A 19,598-nucleotide genomic window follows, 5' to 3' on the forward strand; every position below is an offset into this window, starting at 1 on the left:
AAAACGTTTCTCTGCTTGCATCACGCAAGTGACGTCAATATTCGGCCTTCGAGAGCCATATACCACACCGTGATCGGTAGATTCCTTCAAGCGCCATTCATATAAAACTCGCGGGCCGCACTAACATTAAACTATTATTTTACGGGGGGGCCGCAAAATAAGGTCTCGCAGGCCGCTTATCTGAGACCCCTGCTCTAGACTATATACTTTACTTTAAATTTGTTTTTTTAAATGATGGTGTAGAAAAATTGGTGACAGGGCACTTGTCCATATAATGAGTAGTATACGTGCAGCGAGTAAGCGCGGAGATTGCCTAAAAAAAGCGTCCTAAAATTTTCTAAAATTATAAATCTATTTAGAATTGGCATAAATAAGAATTGCAATTTGGATGTGAATAAGAAGAAAATATCAGATTCATCATTAACGCCATTAGTGCAATTGTGTGATTTTCCTCTCATAAACATTGTTTTTTTTCTTCATGAAAAATAGATAACACTTTTTAAAAAATAGATACAGCAAAATCTGAAAACACACTTTGACTTAACATTTTATGTACTTTATGTATAACATATGCTTTTTTTTTGATAGGATGTTGTAAAAACTGGAGATGAGACACTTGACCATGAAATAAACAATATACATCAGGGATGGGTACCTTATAGGGGCATCTTGGGGTGACGATTTATTAAGAATCGATTCTCAATTCAACACTATTCTTGATTCAAACCGATTCTCGCAATATATTGTTTGGTATAAAAATTATAATAAAACCTTTTCAAAACAGGTTACAGGTTACAAAAGCTCTTCTTTGCTGCTGACGTTTGGCCTATACGAGCACTTAGTAATCGCATAGATGGCCTATAAAACATTTAAAAAAAAATGTTTTTAAAAAAAAAGGAATTACTTTTTTATTTTTTCAAATCAATTTTTTTAAATTGTGAATTGATTTAGAATTGGTATAAATAAAAATCTAATACATTTTTTTCAGCATCCTTAATATTTGATAATCCAAAATTGTCAGCTTATTCACTAACAAACACCTTTAGTGCAACAGTTTGGTTTTCCTCTCATAAACATTAGGTTTTTTTTTTTCATGAAAATAGACAACACTTTCAAAATCTCAAAAATCACTTTCACTTAACATTTTATATAATTTATATATAACATTGTATGTTTTAATTCATAGATGTAAACATGACCATGAAATGAGCGATATGCAGTGTACAATCTTGCTGTCACTTTCTCCAAGCTCTCATCCTCGATTTGTATTTGTTTCAAACTTCATTCTTAAAAACGTAACTGCTAACATAACAGGAAGGTTAAACAGTAGTGAAATATTATTAAGTCAAGAAAAGAGCTGATGCGGCTAATGAGTTAGCCAAGTTTGACCCACGCCGCCTGACTGCATGCATTCTACCCTTAACGAAATTGATGTTGAGAAACATTTTATCCGTTTGAATTATCATGTTTCATCCTCTACCCACGCAGTCACAGCCATACCTTTCTCTTATATGTCAGTTTGACATTTAACACCATTTAACTTCTGCTTGACTTGTGTACCTTACCACACTAAGGTATACCTTACCACACTAAGGTATACCTGTACACTAGATACAGTACAATGAACCAGCACTGAAGGAAAGAACAAGGTGGAACTATATAGAACTAATGAACAAATAGGAACAGGTGTGCTGGAAGGACACGAGACACAAGGTAAAGGTTCTGCAAAACATAGAGACCCAACAGAAAATACTACCAAAACAAGATACCAAACAGGAAAAAAAAGAACAAACTGTCATGTTGATATTGACACTTTCATGTACTTCCACTAGCTGTTAAGGTTTGATTAATATAGCCAACAAACACATGAGTGACTATCCTGAAAAACACAATAGAGTGTTTGAATGGAACCAGTCACAAAACCACTTTAACAATCAATGTTTATTTATATAGCCCCAAATCACAAATGTTTCAAAGGACTGCCCAAATCATTACGACTACAACATCCTCAGAAGAACCCACAAAAGGGCAAGGAAAACTCACACCCAGTGGGCAGGGAGAATTCACATCCAGTGGGACGCCAGTGACAGTGCTGACTATGAGAAACCTTGGAGAGGACCTCAGATGTGGGCAACCCCCCCCCTCTAGGGGACCGAAAGCAATGGATGTCGAGCGGGTCTAACATGATACTGTGAAAGTTTAATCCATAGTGGCTCCAACACAGCCGCGAGAGTTCAGTTCAAGCGGATCCAAGACAGCAGCGAGAGTCCCGTCCACAGGAAACCATCTCAAGCGGAGGCGGATCAGCAACGTAGAGATGTCCCCAACCAATACAGGCGAGCGGTCCATCCTGGGTCCCGGCGAGCGGTCCATCCTTGGTCTCGACTCTGGACAGCCAGTACTTCATCCATGGTCATCGGACCGGACCCCCTCCACAAGGGAGGGGTGGACATAGGAGAAAGAAAAGAGCGGCAGATCAACTGGTCTAAAAAGGAGGTCTATTTAAAGGCTAGAGTATACAGATGAGTTTTAAGGTGAGATTTAAATGCTTCTACTGAGGTAGAATCTCGAACTGTTACCGGGAGGGCATTCTAGAGTACTGGAGCCTGAACGGAAAACGCTCTATAGCCCGCAGACTTTTTTTGGGCTCTAGGAATCACTAATAAGCCGGAGTCTTTTGAACGCAGATTTCTTGCCGGGACATATGGTACAATACAATCGGCAAGATAGGCTGGAGCTAGACCGTGTAGTATTTTATACGTAATTAGTAAAACCTTAAAGTCACATCTTAAGTGCACAGGAAGCCAGTGCAGGTGAGCCAGTACAGGCGTAATGTGATCAAACTTTCTTGTTCTTGTCAAAAGTCTAGCAGCCGCATTTTCTACCAACTGTAATCTTTTAATGCTAGACATGGGGAGACCCGTAAACAATACGTTACAGTAATCGAGACGAGACGTAACAAACGCATGGATAATGATCTCGGCGTCTTTAGTTGACAAAATGGAGCGAATTTTAGCGATATTACAGAGATGAAAGAAGGCCGTTTTAGTAACTCTTTTAATGTGTGACTCAAAGGAGAGAGTTGGGTCGAAGATAATACCCAGATTTTTTACCGAGTCACCTTGTTTTATTATTTTGTTGTCAAATGTTAAAGTTGTATTATTAAATAGAGGTCGGTGTCTAGCAGGACCGGTAATCAGCATTTCCGTTTTTTTGGCGTTAAGTTGCAAAAAGTTAGCGGACATCCATTGTTTAATTTCATTAAGACACGCTTCCTACTGACTACAGTCCGGCGTGTTGGTCAGCTTTAGGGGCATGTAGAGTTGGGTGTTAGCAGTGAAAGCTAATACCGTTTTTGCGTATGACGTCACCCAGCGGCAGCATGTAGATGCTGAAGAGTACAGGGCCAAGGACCGAACCCTGGGGAACTCCACACGTTACCTTAACATAGTCCGAGGTCACACTGTTATGGGACTGTTATTTAACAATTGTAATCATCACTAACACAGTTTGCTGTGGCCTAAAAGGCAACATGCATGTAGACTGAATTTAAAATGCTTAGGCGGAAAATAAATACTTAATACAGTACATATAACGGGGTGTGTCAGGAAATATATATTTGAAGTATTCACCTTCAAATTAATGCTCTCCTGGTGGGATTCTTCCTAGCTTATTTGCAGTTTTGACATCATCTTGATGTGGTCCTAATTTTTAAAACGGGTCTCTTAGATGAAGTAGAGTCTGGGAAGAAAAAATTACTCACAAAGAGCCAGATAGTGAGAAGTGGAGAGATTGTTGTCTTGACATCCACCTGCATGTAATCCCACATGTAACAACAAGAAAAGAAAACGAGTGGATCAATTCAAATACCTAGGCATCACAGTAACATCTGATGACTGCCGTGAAAAAGAGACAAACAAACAGATCGCCACGTCAAAAGACACCTTCAACAAAATGAGTCGACCCCGGATAAGCCCAGACCCGACCTCGGATAAGCCGAAGAAGATGGATGGATGGATGGATGGATGGATAAATACATTTAGGAAGCTCCTGCGAGCGGCTCGTCTGGGCAGCAGTTGTGACTATTAAAATCACCAACAATAAGGACATGATCATATTTAGGCAGGATTTCAGCCAGAAATTCAGAAAAGTCAGTTGTAAAGTCTTTGTGATACTTGGGTGGTCGATAGACGACGGCACACAGGAAGACATCAGAAGGACCCAGTTCAAACATGCACAGTTCGAAGCTTGAAAAGGAGGTCTGCAGGCGGATCTGACGGCATTTAAAGTCATTTTTAAAAACGACCGCTAAACCTCCTCCTTTTCGACCGGACGACCGCGGAGGATTAAAGTAGGAGCACTCCGGTGGTAAAAGTTCATTAAAAGGGGCAGACTCACCGGTTCTCAGCCATGTCTCCGTCACACAGAGGAAGTCCAGTCCGCGGGAAGTGAAGAAATCCTTCAGGATAAACGTTTTGTTTGTCAAAGATCTTGACATTATTATAGACATATTATAGACTGTGTCCTTCGTGTATATATATATATATATATATATATATTAGGGCTGTGAATCTTTGGGTGTCCCACGATTCGATTCAATATCAATTCTTGGGGTCACGATTCGATAATATATCGATTTTTTCGATTCGATTCGATTCTCGATTCAAAAACTATTTTTTTCCCGATTTAAAAGGATTCTGTATTCATTCAGTACATAGGATTTCAGCTGGATCTACCCCAGTATGCTGACATGCAAGCAGAGTAGTAGATTTTTGTAAAACGCTTTTATAATTGTAAAGGACAATGTTTTATCAACTGATTGCAATAATGTAAACTTGTTTTAACTATTAAACAAACCAAAAATATGACTTATTTTATCTTTGTGAAAACATTGGACACAGTGTGTTGTCAAGCTTATGAGATGCGATGCAATTTTAAGCCACTGTGACGCTATTGTTCTTTTTTAATCGCTGCTATGCTGAAATTATAACTAATATTGATACTGTTGTTGATGATATTAATTTTTGTTTCAATACTTTTTGGTTTGTTCTGTGTCGTGTTTGTGTCTCCTCTCAATTGCTCTGTTTATTGCAGTTCTGAGTGTTGCTGGGTCAGGTTTGGTTTTGGAATTGGATTGCATTGTTATGGTATTGCTGTGTTTGTTGGATTGATTAAAAAAAAAAAATAGATTTTTTAAAAATTAGAATCGATTCTGAATCGTACAACATAAACGATATGATTTGTATTCGAATCGATTTTTTCCCACACCCATAATATATATATATATATATATATATATATATATATATATATATATATATATATATATATATGTGTGTATATATATATAATTTGAAATACTCTGACATAGCGAGCCAGCAGTGACCTCTATTCTCAAAAACATTCCTCTGAATGAGTAGACATCAATTCCCACTAATATCCTTTAGAAGGTCTTCTCAGAAGACCCTTATTTTTATCTTCCCGTAAGGGTCATGGTCAGGTGTTCCTGTACTTTAGTCTATAAAGTGTTAATGGCTCAGGGATTGTTGTCTTCTCTGCAGGGTCTGAGATGCCACAGAGGGCTGTGTTCCTGCCCTCAGTCATCGTCAAAGAAGGTTACCTCCAGAAACACAAAGCAGAAGGAGCTCAGCTTCTCTCTCGCTTTGCCTTCAAGAAACGCTACTTCTGGTTGACTAGTGAGACCCTCTCTTATGCCAAGGCGCCTGATTGGCAGGTAAGTAACTAGTCAGTGAAGAAGACCTTCTACGATGCCTATGTAGATGTTTTTTATCGAGCATTGCTGTGTTTATTAAATTAAAGGGGAACTGCACTTTTTTGTGAATTTTGTGAAAAAAAAAAAGTATAAAAATGACCACACTCTCTTAGAGAAGGAGGTGTGGCGTCTGGCTGTCACTTAAAGGCTTCTTAATCATCCTCAGCTGGCTTTTGATGTGTTAGTGCAGTTCTCGTGACATCATCATGCGGGTTATTACCATGTGATGCCTCACCTTGTGATAATCATCTCCTCCCATTCACCAGCCGCAGCCTGAGCGAGAAGAGCTTCGTAGAAAGCTCTCTCTTTGAGCCCGTCGCCGCTTTGTGTGACTGGAATAAAGGCCAGCGTTAATTGAAGCTAGTGGATATTCATGCTAACATTACAAATCAGGGCGTAAACAATGCTGGCCCTCTCCCTCCACGTCGCAGCGGTCCAGTCTCAGCGGGTCAAGCGTCTGATTTACACTTAAAAGTCCTGATTTGATCTTCACAACGTCCTTTTCCCTCACACGCTTCCTACCGATGTTCAATTGATCGATTGTGTTTCTTTACATTTCGATCGCTCGTCTTAATTGCTGCTGTGGTTTGTGGCTTGATTGTTGCAGGCGCGCTCCTCATTGCTCATTCATTGTGTGTGCGCGGTGGAGAGGGTGGACGAAAACGCCTTTCAGCAGCAGAATGTAATGCAGGTCGTCACCCAGGACGACGACGGGCAGCTGCACACCATGTACATCCAGTGCAAGGTGCGGTCGTCAGGCAACATTTGCACGTTTTGTACAGCAGGACCCCAACTTGAGCTCTTAACTCAAAACATTTGTTTCTCAAATCAACACTGCCCATTGAAATGAATAAGAATTACAAACCCCGTTTCCATATGAGTTGGGAAATTGTGTTAGATGTAAATATATAAACGTAATACAATGACTTGCAAATCATTTTCAACCCATATTCAGTTGAATATGCTACAAAGACAACATAGTTGATGTTCAAACTGATAATTTGTTGTTTTTTTTTGCAAATAATCATTAATTTAATTTGATGCCAGCAACACGTGACAAAAAAGATGGGAAAGGTGGCAATAAATATTGATAAAGTTAAGGAATGCTCATCAAACACTTATTTGGAACATCCCACAGGTGTGCAGGCTAATTGGGAACAGGTGGGTTCGCCCCATCCTTTCTTGTGAAAGACTGAGCCTTTTTTGGGAAGCTGTTTTTATACCCAATCATGGCAACCACTTGTTCCCAATTAGCCTGCACACCTGTGGGATGTTCAAAATAAGTGTTTGATGAGCATTCCTCAACTTTATCAGTATTTATTGCCACCTTTCCCAACTTCTTTGTCACGTGTTGCTGGCATCAAATTCTAAAGTTAATGATTATTTGCAAAAAAAAATGTTTATCAGTTTGAACATCAAATATGTTGTCTTTGTAGCATATTCAACTGAATATGGATTGAAAATGATTTGCAAATCATTGTATTCCGTTTATATTTACATCTAACACAATTTCCCAACTCATATGGAAACGGGGTTTGTATATCACTCAAAAGTTTGCTTTTTAATTATTATCCGAGGGGCAGGTCTTATCTCAAAACAATCTGAAGCGGAAGTACCACTCTATTGATACACATGAGTGGTAAGCACTTCTTTCCCGAGTTTGTGATTTGGTGTGAATTGTTGTAAAGTAGCCAATATGACGTGTGACATCACCTTAAACATCAACTGTCGCTAAAGTAAGGATAGAACAGAACGACATTACTATTTCTGCTACTATTTGCCATTTTATGAAAATCTTTGTAAAAGGGATTATGGTGACTAATGCATTACTTTATGTCGAATTAACCTTTGCAAGTAAAGTGTGGGTTTGTGTCTGCACAGAACGTTAATGAGCTGAACCAATGGCTGTCGGCCATCAGGAAAGTGAGCATCTACAATGAGCACATGCTGCCCTCCTTCCATCCAGGGACATACCGCGGGGGGAAGTGGACGTGCTGTCTGCAGACGGACCGTACCGGTAACCCCATGTTGTTTACTTTCAATACACAGACTGCAAACAAAGCTAATCCAAGTGAATATCTCAACTCAAATAACACAAAATGTTTGAATATTCAAATTAGATCTACCACGCTCATGTTTTGCCACCAGAGGGTACTGTCTCTCAAATTGTGTTATGGTAAAATGTCCGGAATTGGGATCAGAATGCAGCGACATAGTCCTCTCCGGAGCTGGACTTGAGGTGTGAGGAGTGTTTTTCTAATGTCAAATACTAAATATTCAGCTATTCAGAATTTGTCTTCTAGGTTGTTTTTTTTTTTTTTACAAATCATTGTTATAAATCAAGTTTATACAGTATTTTAAATAATACATCTTGACAATGAAGATGTCTTGTAAATAAGTACCAATTGTTAGGCAAGTGCGGATCGATACTGAAGTATGATACCAAATACTTATGCTCTAATATCGATTTTTAAATCATAATATCGATACTTTTGATGCTTAAGGTTTTTAAGATAATGTACAGTATATCATTAAGTGTAAAGTAACTAAATCATTGAGATCTTGTCTGAATAAAAAGTGATTGGTGGGAATAATATACATATATATATATGTATACATACATATATATGTAAACAATTATATACATATATATGTATACACATATATATACACATATATGTGTGTATACATACATATGTGTATATATATAAATCTGTGTATATAAATATATATATATATATATATATATATATATATATACACATATATATACACATATGTGTGTGTATACATATATATATGTGTATATATATAAATCTATGTGTATATAAATATATATATATATATATATTTATATATATGGACACTACAATGCCCGCCAGAAACAATAAAGAATATTAACAGATTTTATTTGCTATGCACTTTTCATTCGACTGAATTTGAAAGTGCTACAGTACAAATCAATATTTAAAACAATAAAAGCTTAACCATTCACACTGATATAATACTAGAACTAAATGACTATCAGTGAAGCATAAGAAACACAAAATATGTCTATTTGTTTAAGCACAATAATTTCAGTGTGTGTATAAGTAATGTTTGAGCACATTCAACAAGAATTGATAATAAAGATAACCGTGATATGACATTTTCATATTGTTACATCCTTAATTCTATCCAATATTTACAGATGCGCCAGGTTCTTGTATAAGCCAAGCATGGAGCATATGTTTGAAATATTTTTTTTTTTGAAAAGCAGGCTTCGCTACGTGTCTTAAAGTAACTAGCAGTTTTCTTTAGCTGGAAGTATTGTACTTAGTACACAGCAGCTGTTTGATTGCAACATGCATCTTAGTTGTAGTTTTCATTATCAAATTTTTGAGGTGTGAAAATCGCCTTGTAAAATCGCTAATGCTATTCACTAGCATGTATTTTAACGTGTTCTTGCCCTTGTATAATTGATTCTTATCATACATACAGTCGGAAGGGGATTCATATGGCCACATTCGTCACAGTTTACCTGACTTATTTGGGGTTGCACTACCCACTGTAGCCGCCAGACGGCAGTAGTGTTTGATATCTTAAAATGTGTTTTGTCACAATTCCAACTTTGACCACAGCATCTTTTGAGTGGGGCATTCCATCATTTTCTGCAGACTGCATTACAAAATTAATAACCTTCCAATTCCTCCTACGTGAGATTCACCCCAAAAGAGGGCCATTTGAATCCATCCCCTACTGTACTGAATGTGACGTCTGTTTAAAGGCCTACTGAAATGAGATTTTCTTATTCAAACGGGGATAGCAGGTCCATTCTATGTGTCATACTTGATCATTTCGCGATATTGCCATATTTTTGCTGAAAGGATTTAGTAGAAAACATCAACGATAAAGTTTGCAACTTTTGGTCGCTAATAAAAAAGCTTTGCCTGTACCGGAACTAGCAGATGATATGCGCATGACATCACCGGTGTGTGGGCTCCTCACATCCTCACATTGTTTATAATGTGAGCCACCAGCAGTAATAGGAATTTGGACCGAGAAAGCGACGATTTCCCCATTAATTTGAGTGAGGATGAAAGATTAGTGGATGAGGAAAGTTAGAGTGAAGCACTAAAAAAAAAAAGGAAAAAAGAAAAGGTGACGGCTCCAGGCGGCGGCAGTGGGAATGTTTCAGATGTAATTAGACACATTTACTAGGATAATTCTGGAAAATCCCTTATCTGCTTATTGTGTTAATAATATTTTAGTGAGATTATAAAGTCATACCTGAAAGTTGGATGGCTGCGGTGAACGCCAGTGTCTTTGAGAGAAGCCGAGGAGCCAAGATCACAGCTGCCTTTTTGAGCTGCAGGATTAGGTCGCGTAATCCACTCAAGTCTCCGGTAAGAGCCGATTTAATATCACAATTTTCCCATCCAAAAACTTGCTGGTTGACGTAGAGAAACATGTTCGCTTGACCGCACTGTGTTAAAGATTCACAAAAAACAAAGAAACACCGGCTGTGTTTCGGTTGCTAAAGGCAGCTGCAATCCACAGCTTTTCACCAACAGCATTCTTATTTGACGTCTCCATTATTAATTGAAAAAATTGCAAAAGTTCGAGCAACACAGATGTCCAAAATACTGTGTAATTATGCGACGAAAAGAGACAAATTTTAGCCGTAAGTGGTGCTGGGCTAATATGTCCGCTACAACCCGAGACGTCACAAACACGCGTCATCATACGTGTCATCATTCCGTGACGTTTTCAACAAGAAACTCCGTGGGAAATTTAAAATTGTAATTTAGTAAACTAAACGGGTCGATTGGCATGTGTTGCAATGTTAATATGTCATCATTGATATATAAACTATCAGACTGTGTGGTCGGTAGTAGTGGGTTTCAGTAGGCCTTTAAAATATGTTTCGTGACAATTCCAGCTTTGACCACAGCATCTTTTGCTATTTAGAGTGGCGCTTTCCATCATTTTCAGCAGACTACATGGCAAAATGAATAACCTCCCTTTTCCTCGTATGCGAGATTTACCCCAAAAAGAGGGCCATTTGAATCCCTCCCCTACTGTACTGAATGTGACGTCTGTTTAACTAACGTTAATACTGCAGTTTAAGTTGCTTTGTGTCCCAGTGGCAGGCTGCAGTAGAACCCACTCAGCGGTGACTTTGGGGGACTGGAGTGACCCCCTTGATCCCGACGTAGAGACTCAGACCATCTTCAAGCAGCTTCTCCAGGGCAGAGACAAACTCAGGTCAGTGCATCAAGTAGACACTGGATGTCGCTGTTGCACACAGTTGAGGTGAAAGCCTTGCTGTGGTTTGACGTTCCCTCAGGAAAAAGCATCTTCCAGAAGCAGATGCTGATCAGACGGGCGGCAATAAGGACAAGATCCACTCAGACATGGACACAGGTGATGTAAACAAGCCGATACAGGGCCACTGCAAATATCCTAAATGTCCTTTTCTGTGCAGACGGTGCAGAATGTAAGCCAGTGAAGTCTGGTCAGGGCCTGGCTTCTCGCCTCTTAGCGGTGATTGAGGACCTTGAAGAGGCTCACTCAGCCTTCCAGCACAGAGTGGAAAAGGAGGACTCCTCCACCACCAGTCTGATTGTCAACACCTAAGACGGACCGGATTCCCATAAATCCTCCTCAGACACCAGCCTGTGTCGCCCGGGGGACGGCCATGGAGGTAAAGCGCATCACTTTGAGTGCTTTTGTATTCTGTGAGTGCCAGCGACTTGGAGGATGCTGCAGAGAATTTATGACACATACAGTAATTGTCAGGCCTGGGCATGGCCTTCCTCCTCTTTGACATTTCATACAGGACACACTTTTTATGCAAACACTTGTTGCAATGTAACTTGTTTTTTATGTTATAAAATGTCATTGGTACATTGGGGAAGGGATTCATATAGCCCCATTCCTGGGTGGTTCAGTCATTTTGCAATGCAGTCTGCTGAAAATGATGGAAAGCGACATTTTATATAGCATATATATATATATATATACACATATATGATCTATATATATACATATATGATATATATGTGTGTATATATATATATATATATATATATATATATACACACAATTATGATATATATAGATATACACATATATATGCACATACATACATACATATAAATAACACATACATATATACATACACATATATACATACATATATTTAAACAAATACATACATATGTACATACATACATATAAATATACATACATACATATAAATATACATACATATCTGCATATAAATAAATACATATGAATATACATACATATATACATCTAAACATACATATTTATATACATACACATATGTATATATACATACAGATATACTGTACATATATACATATACAGTGAATATGTACATACATACACACATATAAACATATATACACATATACAGTGATGAGGTGGCCGCCTTCCGTCCGATTGTAGCTGAGATAGGCATCAGCGCCCCCGCAATCCCATAGGGAATAAGCCGTAGAAAATGGATGGATATATACACATACATATATATACTCATACATACATACATACATACATACATACATATATATCAATCATACAAATAGTGTGTGTGACACAATCATTGGTACTTTAACTTAAATATACATACATATACACATATATATACACATTCATACATATACATATTTTTTTTATTTTTTTTAATATATATACACACATATACTGTATATATATACACAGATATATATATATATATATATATAAATATAAATATAATGTATGTATGTATATATATGTGTGCATGTATGTGTATGTATGTATATGTATATACGGTATACAGTATATACATATATATGGTCAAAGTTGGAATTGTCACAAAACACATTTTAAGATATCCAACATTACTGCCATTTGACGGCTCGAGTAGATAACACATACCCCAATTTGTCACGTTTCATGTGTCAGGTAACAAATGGGGCCATATGAATGTCCTTCCTACTGTATGAATGTGCCAACGCTTGTTGCAATGTGACTTGTTTTTTTTAAATATTACTTTATGTCATTGATACTAATGTGCCACGCCAGTAAAAACCTATCTTACGACTAAACTAAAGCGTTAGTTTGGTGCTATCAGCTGCCAAATGTTTGGAATGGACATCCCCAAGGCTGAGGATGCACTGTTGTAGTAAACGGGTAATATTTACCTTTTAAGTAGTATAACTGTACATTAATGTGCTGTGGAATATGTGCAGGATGACAATCAGTAGTTTTATTTTCTGCATTCCGTTTATTTCCCCTTGCAGTTTACAGTGAAACACCAGGAATATAAACTGTGCTTTTATTTTGAAATTATTCATTGTTTTAAGTAGACTGTGGACAGTGAACACAACACAACTGTTTTATTGTGTTAATTGTAACACATTCTAAAGAATCACAATTCATAAAGTGAAAGCATGTCGTTTCATGTGAATAAAGGCATGTAAAAGGTCAAATAATGAATGACAACGCGCTTCCTATGAAACGGCGGATGTATTCCAAGCCCCTTCCTGCTACATCACCTGTAAGAATATAATGGCTAAATTAAATAAAATGTGTTATTTATATTTCTGAACATTTTTATTTCCCATGAATTTGTTTTAATACAAAATATGCAACAACTGAGATTCAAATTTGATTTGATGTTTGCTCTTTAGTGCATTTTTGTTGTATTTTGGCCTTCTTTGTTGTGCTCCTCCATTATACATGTTTTTTTCATGATAATTTTAAAAATGTCAACGTCCAATTCATTGACCGTTGTACAATACACTGGCACTTATTTTGTAAGTATACACCTCATTCATATATTGGTACTTGTTGCATGCTAACATTCTAAAACAATTTTTCAGGTACACCTCAGAGTAATATCATTTGGTGTACTGGACGCATGTTATAGTTGACATTTTTAGCATGCTAACATTACTTTGTTAGCTTTTTAAGCTAATTTAGCTGGTATACAGTTTTTACTTAGTATGCTAGCTTAGCTTTTGTTTGTTAGCAAACACCTGAATCATATTTTGGTACTTGACGCACGCATGCTGGCATTTGAAGCACATTTTTCACATACACTTCAGAGTGGTACTTGACGCATGTTAAAATTGTCACAACTACGGGGTTTGTTTTCCCAGAAGGCAAAGAAAAGTTGGCACGAGCAAGACGTGAATGTAAGTACACATTTTTTTTTTTAACACTATAACTAAAAACAGGAAAAAACAAAAGGCGCGCACAATGGCGGTACAAAAACTTGGCTATGAAAAAAAAACTATGAACATAAAACAAAACACTTGCACAATAGCATGAATAACAAAAAAACTTACTTGGAATAAGACAAGGGGCATGGATCATTGGCATGGAAGGCATCGAAGGTGGTAGACGGTGAGAAGGAGGTGATGTTGCCAGGACGAAGAACAGAAACAGACAGGTTTGTATAATTCTGTGGTGATTAGTCAAAACAGGTGTGAGACATGAGGACAGGTGAAAACTAATGGGTAGTTATGGTGACAAAACAAACCAGTAAGTGCAAAAACAGGGACTGAGTAGCCAAAAAACAAACAGAACATGACTAAAACAAAACATGATCACATAGACATGACAAACATGAGCTTTTTTTTTTTTTTTTTTAGCTATTTCATCAGGTTTACACCTCAGCATATGTTAGTAATGGGTTGATGAAGCGTTTCGACACATTGCAAAACTGTATTGATACTGTGTCGATAATGTGTGACTAAATACTGACATCTGCTGGACAGTAAAAATCCCTTCAGGCAACCTATGGACCGACTCAACCGACACTGATTTTATGACTTAATACGGGGGTCGGCAACCTAAGGCTCTTTAGCGCCGCCCTAGTGGCTCTCTGGAGCTTTTTCAAAAATGTATGAAAAATGGGAAAAGATGAAGGGGAAAAAATATATTTTTTGTTTTAATATGGTGTTTTAATATGGCTTCACGGTGGCAGAGGGGTTAGTGTGTCTGCCTCACAATACGAAGGTTCTGCAGTCCTGGGATCTTTCTGTGTGGAGTTTGCATGTTCTCCCCGTGAATGCGTGGGTTCCCTCCGGGTACTCCGGCTTCCTCCCACTTCCAAAGACATGCACCTGGGGATAGGTTGATTGGCAACACTAAATGGTCCCTAGTGTGTGAATGTGAGTGTGAATGTTGTCTGTCTATCTGTGTTGGCCCTGCGATGAGGTGGCGACTTGTCCAGGGTGTACCCCGCCTTCCGCCCAATTGTAGCTGAGATAGGCGCCAGCGCCCCCCGCGTCCCCAAAAGGGAATAAGCGGTAGAAAATGGATGGATGGATGGAATAATAAATACATTTTAATTTAATTCTTCATTTTAGCTTCTGTTTTTTCAACAAAGAATATTTGTGAAATATTACTTCAAACTTATGATTAAAATTCAAAAAAATTATTCCGGCAAATCTAAAAAATCTGTAGAATCAAATTTAAATCTTATTTCAAAGTCTTTTGAATTTCTTTAAAAAATTTTTGTTCTGGAAAATCTAAAAGAAATAATGATTTGTCTTTGTTAGAAATATAGCTTGGTCCAATTTGTTATATATTCTAACAAAGTGCAGATAAGATTTTAACCTATTTAAAACATGTCATCAAAATTTTAAAATGAACCTTAATCAGGAAAAATTACTAATGATGTTCCATAAATTATTTTTTTAAGTTTTACAAAAATATTCCAATTAGCTAGTTTTTCTCTTAATTTTTTTCGGTTGAATTTTGAATTTTAAAGAGTTGAAATTGAAGATAAACTATGTGTCAAAATAAAATGTTCATTTTTTTCCTGTTTTCTCCTCTTTTAAACCGTTCAATTAAGTGTTTGTTCATCATTTATTCTCTACAAAAAAACTTCCTTAAAGGAAAAAAAAAACGGAATGACAGACAGAAATACCCATTTTTTATATATATATATGTGGATATTTATTAAAGGAAAATTGAGCAAATTGGCTATTTCCGGCATTTTATTTAAGTGTGTATCAAACTGGTAGCCCTTCGCATTAATCAGTACCCAAGAAGTAACTCTTGGTTTCAAAAAGGTTGGTGACCCCTGGTTTACATGTACAACTTTCTCCGACTTTCTAGTACGTGTTTTATGCCACTTCTTTTTCCGTCTCATTTTGTCAACCAAACTTTTAACGTTGTGCGTGAATGCACAAAGGTGAGTTTTGTTGATGTTATTGAGTTGTGTGGAGTGCTAATCAGACATATTTGGTCACTGCATGACTGCAAGCTAATCGATGCTAACATGCTATTTAGGCTAGCTATATGTACATATTGCATCATTATGCCTCATTTGTAGCTATATTTGAGCTCATTTGGTTTCCTTTAAGTCCTCTTTATTCAATTTATACCTCATGACACACTATCTGTATGTAAGATGGCTTTAAAATTGGTTTTGCGGCTCCACACAGATTTGTTTTTGTATTTTTGGTCCAATATGGCTCTTTCAACATTTTGGGTTGCCCACCCCTGACCTAGTATATACAATAATATAACCTAAGTCATTGTATTTCATTTAGGATTATTTCATATCTTCAATTAAATGAAAATAAGATGTTTATCTTTTTTAGACAATCAATAAATAATGTGAACATGTATCATAACATAGAAATCTAAGGGAACGTGTTGTGAATGAAGATGCTAGTGGACTGTGAATTTTATTATTTTTTTTACACATTTGTATTAAAAAACAAAACAGTTGTTCCGACGTATTAAATTTTAGACGATTTCTCTTCTTAGTAATTATTTCCCGGCGGAAATCTTTTCTGCCTGAGGCTTGCTCCATGATCTCCGACGACGATAAATGACAAATGACCAACGACAGAAGTGCGGCGATTCTGTTGGCAGCAGCATCTCGTTGACAGATGCGCTTCCTTATAAACGCAGTTTGGCGCGCAGGCGTCAGTTCGACACAGTTCGCGTATCGGTCACGTGACCGAAACCGCTCATGATCGATCACGTGACTTTCGAAAAGCGGCACGCGCACCGACACAGGGTTTTGCTCTATGAGCTCGACGCATGCGCCGATGCATCGGTGTTGCCGGACCCATCACTAGTGTATGTCTGTCTAAGCCTGGGCCAAGGAAGAAAAAAACCCTCACAGCCATAGCACACATAAACGTGTGTAAGAGGGAAACATCAAAGACCACAAAGGACATTAAAGACATTAAAAGAGCAGAGCTGGGGCAACCAGCCACTTGTACACACAGCCACAAAAGTAAAACAACAACAAAACAAAAAAATAATCAACCAATTATATACTAACCCCGTTTCCATTGGAGTTGAGAAATTGTGTTAGATGTAAATATAAACGGAATACAATGATTTGCAAATCCTTTTCAACCCATTTTCAATTGAATGCACTACAAAGACAAGATATTTGATGTTTAAACTCATAAACTTTATTTATTTTTGCAAATAATAATTATCTCAGAATTTCATTGTTGCAACACGTGCCAAAGTAGTTGGGAAAGGGCATGTTCACCACAGTGTTACATCACCTTTTCTTTTAACAACACTCAATAAACGTTTTGGAACTGAGGAGACACATTTTTAAATGGGTTGTACTTGTATAGCGCTTTTCTACCTTCAAGGTACTCAAAGCGCTTTGACATTACTTCCACATTTACCCATTCACACACACATTCACACACTGACGGAGGGAGCTGCCATGCAAGGCACCAACCAGCACCCATCAGGAGCAAGGGTGAAGTGTCTTGCTCAGGACACAACGGACGTGACGAGGTTGGTACTAGGTGGGATTTGAACCAGGGACCCTCGGGTTGCGCACGGCCACTCTTCCACTGCGAAGCTTTTCAGGTAGAATTCTTTCCCATTCTTGTTGGATGTACAGCTTAATTTGTTCACCAGTCCGGGGTCTCTGTTGACATATTTTAGGCTTCAAAATTTCCAGTGGGAGACAGGTCTGGACTACAGGCAGGCCAGTGTAGTACCCGGACTCTTTTACTATGAAGCCACGCTGTTGTAACACGTGGTGTGGCATTGTCTTGCTGAAATAAGCAGGGGCGTCCATGACAACGTTGGTTGAATGGCAGTATATGTTGCTCCAAAACTTGTATGTACCTTTCAGCATTAATGGTGCCTTCACAGGGTACTAATTCACCCCCATACCATCACAGATGCTGCCTTTTGAACTTTGCGCCTATAACAATCTAAATGGTTCTTTTCCTCTTTGTTCCCGAGGACACAAATGTCCATAGTTTCCAAAAAAAATTCGAAATGTGGACTCATCACACCACAGAACACTTTTCCACTTTGCATCAGTCCATCTTAGATGATCTCAGGCCCAGAGAAGCTTGCACCGTTTCTGGATGTTGTTGATAAATGGCTTTTGCTTTGCATAGTAGAGATTTAACTTGCACTTACAGATGTAGCGATGAACTTTATTTAGTGACATTGGTTTTCTGAAGTCTTCCTGAGTCCATGTGGTGATATCTTTTAGAGATTGATGTCGGTTTTTGATACAGTGCCGTCTGAGGGATGGAAGGTCACGGTCATTCAATGTTGGTTTCTGGCCATGCCGCTTACGTGGAGTGATTTCTCCAGATTCTCTAAACCTTTTGAGGATATTATGGACCGTAGATGTTGAAATCCCTAAATTTCGTGCAATTGCACTTTAACATTGTTCTTAAACTGTTTGACTATTTGCTCACGCAGTTGTGGACAAAAAGGGGTGCAAATTTTTGGGGGAAGCTGTTTTTATACCCAATCACGGCACCCACCTGTTCCCAATCAGCCTGCACACCTGTGGGATGTTCCAAATAAGTGTTTGATGAGCATTCCTCAACTTTATCAGTATTTATTGCCACCTTTCCCAACTTCTTTGTCACGTGTGGCTGGCATTAAATTCTAAAGCTAATGATTATTTGCAAAAAAGAAATGTTTGAACATCAAATATCTTGTCTTTGTAGCATATTCAACTGAATATGGGTTGAAAAAGACTTGCAAATCATTGTATTCCGTTTATATTTACATCTAACACAATTTCCCAACTCATATGAAAACAGGGTTTGTACATTGCACACACACACACACACACACACACACACACACACACACACACACACACACACGATTGCATCATGCATAGACAAGCAACCAAACAAAAACATCATTTCAACACCCAAATACACCGTGGTCCTCTGCGGTGTTCCACACCATCGTCTGCTTGGGTGGAGGGAGCATGGCCAGAGAAAGGAGCAGACCCAACAAAGCAACCAAGAGAGCCGACTCCACCCTCGGTCACCCACCAACTCTCGACTAGAGTCCAGTCCGCATGGATGAGCGAAGATGCGTCCAAGAAGACCAAGGTGTCCGATACACGCTCATTCAGCCAAGACACTGTGAAACTTGTCCACCAACTCTGCAGCCCTGTCTCTCCAATCGGACTCCGGTGTGGCAGAGACCCGGCAGCTGGTCCCCATGGCCAAAAGGCTCCCTGGAGGAAGACCCAGAAGCCCACAAAAAAGCACCGCAGAAGTCACGACCAAAGGATCCCGTATGCGGTCAGTAGCACAAGTACCTGTCCCTAGGTCAGGAAACAAAATGACCACATACGACCTACTTGTCAACCCTCCCGGATTTTCCGGGAGACTCCCGAAATTCAGCGCCTCTCCTGAAAACCTCCCGGGACAAATTTTCTCCCGAAAAATCTCCCGAAATTCAGGCGGAGCTGGAGGCCACGCCCCCTCCAGCTCCATGCGGACCTGAGTGACGTGTCAACAGCCTGTTTTCACGTCCGCTTTCCTATAATATAAACAGCGTG

At 38.4% G+C, this 19,598-nt stretch overlaps 1 protein-coding gene and 1 long non-coding RNA gene across 3 annotated transcripts in view; one reads left to right on the top strand and one right to left on the bottom strand.

Annotated features, from left to right (window-relative positions):
* The window catches only part of LOC133556683 (rasGAP-activating-like protein 1), a 43,241-nt gene extending 30,757 nt beyond the window's left edge, over nucleotides 1–12,484 (top strand). The window contains exons 16-21 of the mRNA XM_061906838.1: nucleotides 5,562–5,734; nucleotides 6,381–6,518; nucleotides 7,655–7,790; nucleotides 10,900–11,020; nucleotides 11,103–11,179; nucleotides 11,241–12,484. Coding sequence (XP_061762822.1) covers nucleotides 5,562–5,734; nucleotides 6,381–6,518; nucleotides 7,655–7,790; nucleotides 10,900–11,020; nucleotides 11,103–11,179; nucleotides 11,241–11,392 — 797 coding nt within the window. The 3' untranslated portion in view covers nucleotides 11,393–12,484. The remainder of the gene's footprint in view (nucleotides 1–5,561; nucleotides 5,735–6,380; nucleotides 6,519–7,654; nucleotides 7,791–10,899; nucleotides 11,021–11,102; nucleotides 11,180–11,240) is intronic.
* Nucleotides 1–14,716, bottom strand: part of LOC133556684 (uncharacterized) — a 37,779-nt gene extending 23,063 nt beyond the window's left edge. Inside the window, exons 1-2 of one of the 2 annotated variants that reach the window (XR_009807567.1) lie at nucleotides 14,116–14,716; nucleotides 3,633–3,741 (exon numbers count right to left, since the gene is read on the bottom strand). This is a non-coding gene — a long non-coding RNA (uncharacterized LOC133556684). The remainder of the gene's footprint in view (nucleotides 1–3,632; nucleotides 3,742–14,115) is intronic. The other variant, XR_009807566.1, reaches the window with a different exon arrangement.
* Between the last annotated feature and the right edge of the window lie 4,882 nt (nucleotides 14,717–19,598).

The sequence above is a fragment of the Nerophis ophidion genome, linkage group LG07, assembly GCF_033978795.1.
Source record: "Nerophis ophidion isolate RoL-2023_Sa linkage group LG07, RoL_Noph_v1.0, whole genome shotgun sequence".
NCBI lineage: Eukaryota > Metazoa > Chordata > Actinopteri > Syngnathiformes > Syngnathidae > Nerophis > Nerophis ophidion.